The 8,765-nt window shown below is 36.9% G+C and overlaps 2 protein-coding genes across 2 annotated transcripts; one reads left to right on the plus strand and one right to left on the minus strand.

Moving 5' to 3' along the window:
• Nucleotides 1-561: 561 nt before the first annotated feature.
• On the plus strand, nucleotides 562-6,428 carry LOC110905163 (ATP-dependent zinc metalloprotease FTSH 11, chloroplastic/mitochondrial). Its single transcript, XM_022151055.2, has 17 exons — nucleotides 562-1,292; nucleotides 2,119-2,272; nucleotides 2,366-2,458; nucleotides 2,600-2,688; nucleotides 3,378-3,501; nucleotides 3,683-3,802; nucleotides 3,933-3,983; nucleotides 4,262-4,323; nucleotides 4,504-4,561; nucleotides 4,653-4,778; nucleotides 4,860-4,940; nucleotides 5,039-5,168; nucleotides 5,306-5,454; nucleotides 5,531-5,812; nucleotides 5,895-5,984; nucleotides 6,050-6,103; nucleotides 6,178-6,428. The coding sequence occupies exons 1-17, from the start codon at nucleotides 826-828 to the stop codon at nucleotides 6,328-6,330; spliced, it is 2,283 nt and encodes a 760-aa protein (XP_022006747.1). The 5' UTR covers nucleotides 562-825; the 3' UTR covers nucleotides 6,331-6,428.
• A 123-nt stretch (nucleotides 6,429-6,551) lies between these two features.
• Nucleotides 6,552-8,026, minus strand: LOC110907907. Its single transcript, XM_022152824.2, has 3 exons — nucleotides 7,579-8,026; nucleotides 7,390-7,474; nucleotides 6,552-6,624 (listed from the first exon to the last, which is right to left on the minus strand). Exons 1-3 carry the CDS (start codon nucleotides 7,862-7,864, stop codon nucleotides 6,552-6,554), a joined length of 444 nt encoding a protein of 147 aa, XP_022008516.1. The 5' UTR covers nucleotides 7,865-8,026.
• Nucleotides 8,027-8,765: the final 739 nt, after the last annotated feature.

The raw sequence follows: 8,765 nt of genomic DNA on the forward strand, positions 1-8,765 counted from the left end.
GCCAACCCAAGGGCACAATCTGAGTCTCATATTTAACTGTAAAACTATGTTTCATACCCAATCTAATAGATTTATTTAAAATACTCAATTCCTCATTGAATTTTCAAGTACATTTATTTTTCTTAACATTCTAATTTTGATATAACCAGGGGCGGAACCAATGTAGACTTAGCCGTAGCACGGACTACGGCTCAACCCCGTATTCGCAGTGTAATTATTTTTGAAAAAATCCCAAAACATCATGTACAACACATATATGCATAAGTAACTTGCTAATTTATAGTATTTAAATTAAATTTAAATATATAAATCTTAAAAGATAAGTTTATACTGTATATAGTAAAAAAGGTAAATAAAAAGAATTATAAAACACAAGAGAAATTCACCTTTCATATTATTAGCTAGTAGAATAGAATGAAACAATTAATTGAAAATGGTCATCGAAAAACCATAAATTTTAATTAAATTAAATATAATTATTTGGGTATATAATTTAAATAAACAATTGGGTAATCACGTTTTTTTTTATCATCGTATCATATGACCAAAATTTCATGGTAAGGAAGGAGGAGATTTGTAAAGAAGAGGCAGCAGGCAGGGCACGTATTCGTTTCCAAGTAACGAATCAATCGAAAAATACATACATAAAAAGGAAGGGAAAAAAAGAGGATAAAAACAGAAGAAAGAAAGCGCCAAACTTGAATCATCGTCAGGGAGGAGATCAGATAGATAAGGTTTGAGTTCTGTTCCTTCACTTGTGTTGTGTGTGTGTGGCTGGCTCCCCTCCCTCTCCTCCACCAACACCGACTCATAAACCCTAATTCAATGTCTGCTCTTCAAGCTTTTCTCCTCTCTAAACCCCCGATAACCCCCCCTCTCCCACGACGCCTACAAATTCGCCCTTTCAATCTACCTCTTTCTTGCTCAACAAGTCACCGCCCAAAGTACCCTCCTTTCTTCGCACTGAGCCAAGATAATGTTGATTCGCAATCGTCTTTTTCTTCATCCACTAATAATAATCCACTTCCAGAACCGGAGGAGGCTGACTTTCCAAATCAACAGCCTTTGAATGCTGCTGCAACAGTTGAAACCGAGGGGAAATTTCCCTTATTTGTATTTTTGATGGGATTATTTGCAAGGTTCAAGGCGAAAATGCTCTTGTCAGATGGGTTTAGTTGGTGGCCTTTTTGGCGCCAAGAGAAGAGGTTAGAGCTCCTCATTTCTGAAGCTGACTTGAATCCAATGGACGCTGCCAAGCAGACTGCTTTGCTGCTTGAGCTCAATAAACACAGGTAGGTAATTCTTCAATAACTGCTCCTCAGTTACTTGCTGTTTTTTTTTGTGTCTACTGTTTGAAAGTGATTATTGCTAATTACAACTGGTTGATTACTGTCAGGGACAATCAGGTAATTTGCATTTTTCTTCACAGTTAGTTTTCAAATAATCACAACTATACTCATTTTTACGGGCGTAGGATAATAGGGGCGGGAGGGGCCGGCCTACCCCCGAACTTTTCGTTCAGTATTGGGGAGTACGTAGTTTTCGTATAGATTTTTTTGGGTATATACGTTTTTGACCCCCTGGTTTTATAGAAATATTTTGATATATACGTTTTCGACCCCCCGGTCGGAAATCTCAAGCTTCGCCACTTTTACCCAAACACCTCCATAGTAATACTTTAAACAAGGTTGGTGACTTGGAACCTAGTGATTTTCTTAGATATGGATACCCTTGAATTTTAAGAAATATCTTACATATATATCAACTTTACAAGAAGATCCCTAGCTTTTGAAGATTTTATGCGATGTTGGGGTTTTACGCGTACACCGTTTTTTACTGTTGGTGACACCTTTTAAGTGCTTTCATTTGCATCCCTAAATATACAGTCGTGGAACAAGGTATACGGAGCAATGTAGCCTTTTCTTTTATTTTTGGTGACACCTTTTGAGTGCTTTCATCTGTGTCTCTAAATGAAAGAAGCTATACGAAGCAATGTGACCTTTTCTTTTATTGTTGGTGACATCTTTTGATTGCTTTCATTCACATCCCTAGATATAGTGTCATGTAAGTGATTTTGATGTTTGTTATTGTTACCACCATCATCATTGTTATTTTCAGCCCGGAGTCTGTCATAAGGCGTTTTGAGCAAAGGCAGTATGCAGTAGACAGTAGAGGAGTTGCAGAATACATCCGAGCTCTGGTAGCCACGAATGCCATTGCTGAATATCTTCCTGATGAGCAATCTGGAAAGCCTTCCAGTCTTCCTGCTCTTGTAAGTAATTATTTTTGTATAGCATTCCATTGTAATGATATTATGATGTTGTAAGTGGTATCCAATAATATGTGCTTTACAATCTACTTTCAGTTACAAGAACTTAAGCAACGGGCATCAGGAAAGTTAGATGAGTCCTTTTTAAATCCTGGCATATCTGAGAGGCAGCCATTGCATGTTATGATGGTGAGAGTTCATCTAAAAATGAATTTAGTCCTTTTTTCTGTAGGACAATCATGTCTGCATATCTTTGGTTGCGGACCAGTATCCTTGTATATCTTTGCAAAAAGGGGGGCTGTTGTTTGACTTTAGGGTTTCTTGTTGTAGGTTGATCCAAAAGTGTCAAATAGATCATCACGTTTTGCACAGGAGCTCATCTCAACAATCTTATTCACTGTTGCGATTGGCTTAATGTGGTATGAATTTCTCATCAATTCTTTATGCCTTGTATATTGGTTTGCCTAAAGTTATAAAGGTTTAATAGAATGAATTAAATGCCAGAAGAGGTTAGAGACTCATGCTGCTTCTCTCCAAGTGATGTCACACCTCTCGTTATTGGCGGCAATTTTAACCCATTTATATGAAAGGGGACGGATCACGAGAAAACTAGTTTAAATGAGAAAACCAAAAAAGTAACTAAAAAAACATACCAATTTTTTTTACACTTTTTTATAAAAAAACCGCTATTTTTTATATATAAAAAAATCAAAAAAAAAAAAAATCAAAAAAAAATATTTATACTGCACACTAATACAGAAAGCCTAAACCACTTAACCCACCCCCACCGACACCCCCCAAAAACCTAAATCCCCCCACCCTCACCCTCCAAAAACCTAAATTCACCCTCTCACCAAAAGCCTGCCCCCCCCCCCCCCTCCCCCTCTCCCAAAAACCTAAAACTAAACCCTAATAATCGAAATAGAACACAAAAAAGTGTTGTCGGGTCAACCTCTTTTGTTTTGACTAGTCTTTGGCCTGCACCTGTTTGATCCATTACCAAACCTGCTCATTTTGCCACCTAAACTCTTAACACACAGACAGCATGCTGCATCTTAGTTTTTTCCATTTTCTGTTGAAGTAAAATTGTTTTTTTTTCCTTCGTCAGGGTAATGGGTGCTGCTGCACTTCAAAAGTATATTGGTGGTTTAGGTGGTATAGGAGCTTCTGGTGTTGGTTCGAGTTCTTCTTACTCCCCAAAAGAATCACATAAAGAAATAGCACCCGAGAAGGTAAACCTACATCTTCACTTCTCTTATGCTTCATGTTTTCTTTCTTACATCCCCCTCATGCCTCTTTTTTGTTACCTGCTGCTGTGAATGTTTGACCTTTTTGTCAGTGAACTAAGAATAGGTGTTCCTTGCATATGTATCTATTAAGCTAACAGGTGTATTATGTAATGTTTCTGTGCAGAACGTAAAAACATTTAAGGATGTCAAAGGTTGTGATGATGCCAAACAAGAGCTTGAGGAAGTTGTGGAATACCTAAAAAACCCTGGGAAGTTTACTCGACTTGGGGGAAAGTTACCAAAGGTTTGTACTTTTAGTACATATGATGTAAACTTGATATTTATGTTAAAAAGTATGTTTTTTTTTTTTTGGTAAAATGTGTCTTTTGTTGATGTATTTTTAGTGATAAGAAGCCTACTGGATCATTTTGCAGGGGATACTTTTGACTGGTGCACCTGGAACAGGGAAAACTCTACTTGCCAAGGTCAGTTCTGACACAATGTTCATTTTGCAGCACTCCATGAGTGTTTGAATTTTTTTTAATCGTTTGGTAATTCCACTACATGTAACCGTATTTGTAAATTATGTTCTTCTCTCTTTTGGAATTGGACTTCTAGAATTTAATGTACTCATTTGATACAATCGCATCATTCTCCATATACTTCCAATAGTTACGCATGTTGTCATTAGATTGGCTTCTTTTTTTTCAAGGAGTTTGCTTTACCAAAATTGTATGTTCTGATTGTAACAATATTTTTGAAGGCAATTGCTGGAGAAGCTGGAGTTCCTTTTTTCTACAGAGCAGGTTCTGAGTTTGAGGAAATGTAAGTATTACTTTGCTTTTGTAATTTTTGGCATATTCTTGAGAATTTAGAATATGATGTCTAGCAACACAAGTTTGATGAGCACTTGTATCAAAATCATAAACAGTAAATTTCTTTTACAAATGGTGAAAGGCTATTTGCTAAATACTGTATATATTCATGTTTCTTTACTTGTGCTAGGTTTGTTGGAGTAGGTGCTCGGAGAGTGAGATCCTTGTTTCAAGCAGCAAAGAAAAAGGTTCGTGTTTCTTGAATCTATTATTCTACTTCAGGATGGTTGCTTTAAAGGTTCTAATCATTACTGGATAATGTTTTGCCGACACTTTCAGGCTCCATGCATAATTTTTATTGATGAAATAGATGCCGTCGGATCGACTCGGAAGCAGTGGGAAGGCCACACAAAGAAAACACTGCATCAACTGCTTGTGGAAATGGACGGGTTTGAACAAAATGAGGTGCGTACAAGAACCTCAATAAGTATTTCTTTATATGCTTTAGCCTATTCGTCTATGTTACAAAAACTTGTTTCTGTTCAGGGCATAATTCTGATGGCTGCAACAAATTTGCCTGATATTCTTGATCCTGCTTTAACAAGACCTGGTAGATTTGATAGGCATGTAAGTTTGCTAACAGTCTATAATAAAAGCTTTTGTTTATTTTTCTTGTAATTCATGTACCTTTTCTTTATCTGATTTGATGGATGATAATTTTTCAGATTGTTGTTCAAAATCCAGATGTGAGGGGTCGTCAAGAGATTCTCGATTTGTATTTACAGGACAAACCACTTGCTGAGGATGTTGATGTGAAGGCAATTGCACGTGGTACACCAGGGTTCAATGGGGCAGGTACGTTTTTTACATAATAAATAACTGACTCACAATGCCACACACTATCAAACTTTTCATGCTTGCTTTTTTTTCGAGCTTGGTTAGTTAGTGCTTAATTGAACATCTTAATTGTAACTGTTTTTTCCCTGCGATAGACTTGGCAAATTTGGTGAACGTTGCTGCCATAAAAGCTGCTGTTGAAGGCGCTGAGAAATTAAATGCAGCACAGTTGGAGTTTGCAAAGGATAGGATAATTATGGGTACAGAACGCAAAACTATGTTCATATCCGAAGATTCAAAAAAGGTACCTCCTTTTTTTTTCTTTTAACTTTGGTTCCAGTGTACTTATTATGAGGTACATGTGCGTATATGTGCTACAGCTGACTGCTTATCACGAGAGTGGTCATGCAATAGTTGCGTTGAATACGGATGGTGCACATCCGATTCATAAGGCAACAATCATGCCCCGTGGGTCCGCTTTGGGAATGGTGACTCAGCTCCCTTCAAATGATGAAACGTCCATAAGCAAAAGACAATTATTGGCACGTCTTGATGTTTGCATGGGTGGGCGGGTTGCAGAAGAGCTTATCTTTGGCCGTGACCATATTACTACTGGTGCTAGTAGTGATCTTCAGTCTGCTACAGAACTTGCTCAATATATGGTATTTCACTCATCTCATGTGATCCCAGTTTTTTTTTCTTCGTGTTATGCTAATTATGTATGTATATTGTACTCTCTGAAAGGTATCATCTTGTGGTATGAGTGATGTTATTGGTCCAGTTCATATAAAAGAGAGACCAGGGTCTGAGATGCAGTCACGTATCGATGCAGAAGTATGTTTCTAAAGCTTTTAATTTGCACAGTTAAGGATCATTACTCAAGTTTTCATGTTTTGTAGGTCGTCAAACTTCTAAAAGATGCTTACGAACGCGTGAAATCGTTACTTAAAAAGGTTTGTGTATCAAGTTTCCATCAGTTTACATAGATAAATTAGTTTTAGCCCAATAATCTGGTTTTGTTTTACAGCATGAGAAGTCATTGCACACTTTGGCAAACGCACTGCTGGAATACGAGACGCTAAATGCAGAAGAAATAAAGCGGATTCTTGAACAAGGGCAAGGAGGAGCGATATCTGATGAAGTAGTGCAACAAGATGAAGGAGAACTTGTATTGGCATAATAGAAACTTGTGATTTTTTTTTTTTATCAATGGGGACTATGTACAGTGTTTGTATACGAAAGCCAATTATTTATTCATAGATGCTGCAATTCTTTCCATGTGACGGGTTGAAATGAGAAGAAATTTTTTGTAAGAATAAAAATGAAGAAATTTCAACCAATAAGAATTTTTTTCTTCTCAATCTAATTTTCTTCTCAAATGAATCTCCCCTTCTTTCCATATCACCATTCACCACTCTGAAGGTTGGTTGTTGCAGAATAGGAGTTTCCAAGACCATCTTCTTTTAATCCAATTCTAAATTTTATACATGTATATCATGTGTAATCGTAAGTAAATGTAATAACATATAAACCGATAACATAGATGGTCTAATGGTTTAAGTAGTTGTCGACAATCTCATACGTTAAAAGAAACATATATTACTTAATTTGACGGCCAAAATAATTTATAAGACCATGTGTAGTGGTGATACACTATAATGCCCCCACCATGGGGCGTTTTGCGCCATGTGGCGTCCTAGTCAGCATGAGGGCATTATAGAAAAAGTGGTGTAGTGGTATAATGCCCCATAATGCCCCATTCAATCATTTCCCAATTATTTTTTTAAATTTAAAACATAAAAAAACTTCATTAATTTAAAAATAAAATTACATACCATGAAAAAAAATAAAAAAAAAACTAAAAAAAAAACCGAAAATAAAAAAAAACAGAAAAAAAAAACCGAAAATAAAAAAAAAACAGAAAAAAAAAAATACAATACTAGAAAAAAAAAACTAGTTTTCGTCTTCGCTTTCGTCACCCTCGCCAACTTCGTCTTCCTCGTCCTCCGTTTCTTCCTCTCCCTCAGGTGGTACGTAACGAACCGACCATGCGTGGTGTACCAAATCAACCATTAACTGGGAATGGTACGGTTCGTAACGCAACTCTCGCGCGTTACTCACTCTTTCTTCCATTGACGCCTGCGGATGCTCCTGGTGAACGGCTTCTGGCACATAATTCTGGCATATCGCCTTTCCTTCGTCTTCCAAAATCATGTTGTGCATGATTATACAAGCGTACATAGCATTATGTACCTCGTAGATCTTTTGAAGGTCCTCCCATGTAGGCGTTCTAAGATAACGCGCACCGTACACATCAATTATACCTTTATAAAAAAAAATATAGACAAACATAAGATTCAAAAAAAAAAAAAAAATTCTAAGCATACGCGTCGTTTAAAAAAAATAAAACTAAAAAAAAACATTGTACCGCGACAAAAATGTTCCAAGCTATCTCGTGTTGTTTTCTCCGCCATTTTTAGATACTCGTCGTTGATGTCGGTAGTGTTACCATAAGCAAGGATTCGTAATGCCGACGTACACTTTTGGATACCGGTGAATCCAAGGTACCCTCTCGCATCCGGTTTTTGTTTAAAATAATCGTAGTTGGCTTCCAAGTCGTTGACTATGCGTAGAAACAACCGTTTACTCATCCGGAAACGACGCCTAAAAACTTCGTTTGAAAATGTCGGCGCCTCGTCAAAATAGTCTTTCATCAAACGCTCGTGTGCCGCGCGTCGGTCTCGTTCAACATAGCCTCTTTTATTTTTTGGGGCTTCGGGCCGACGAGAATGGTTGACATATCGAACCGCTAGTTGACATGCACTCGTAACCGCCTCTTGCTCAAGCTCCTCATCGGTCGAACCATCGCCATCCGCAAAAAACTCGTTGTAGTAAAAATTCATCATGGATGAAGAACTAGGAGAATCCATCAAGTTTTTTTATAAAATGTGGGATTTTTTAGAGAGGTTTTGAGAGTGTTTTTGTTGAAAATGGATGAGTTTTGATTGTTTATATATATATATATATAATAGATTTTAAAAAAAATAAAAAATGGTCAAACTAGCCGTTGGAGATATTACCGTTGATTGGTGGATTAATGGATTGTTTGGCGTTTTAATTTAAACGCCGGCCTCAATTTTTTTGAATTATAACGCCCCAAAACGCCGCCCGTAATGGGGATGAGGGCGTTATAGGGCGTTTTGGGGCAAAAAAACTTATGGAAAACGCCCCATTACGCTTGGTCTAATGTGTATATTAAACACAAGCAAATTCCAAATTATGTGTTAAATTGCTAGGCTAAAGCCTAGAATCAGATTCAATAATACCACCTAAAGTATTTAGAGATCCACTATTGTGCTTCTTTCTTAGGCCTGATATGTCTAGTGCCACAATTAGGTTTAACCCACTGACAAATCATCTTTTTTTGGGTGCTCGGCAACTGGAAGAAACGTTTTCTTGATATTAAATTACTAAGTGATTTTATTTGTAACTAGTTCATCTTTTTTTTTTTTTTGAAGAGCAATTTTCCACATGTGATTGCAAGCCAACTAAGAGTAAACCCACTATAAAGCTGGTTTGTAACTTCTAACCTAATATAGAAGTACATTTTTTTTA

The sequence above is a fragment of the Helianthus annuus genome, chromosome 14 (assembly GCF_002127325.2).
Source record: "Helianthus annuus cultivar XRQ/B chromosome 14, HanXRQr2.0-SUNRISE, whole genome shotgun sequence".
NCBI lineage: Eukaryota > Viridiplantae > Streptophyta > Magnoliopsida > Asterales > Asteraceae > Helianthus > Helianthus annuus.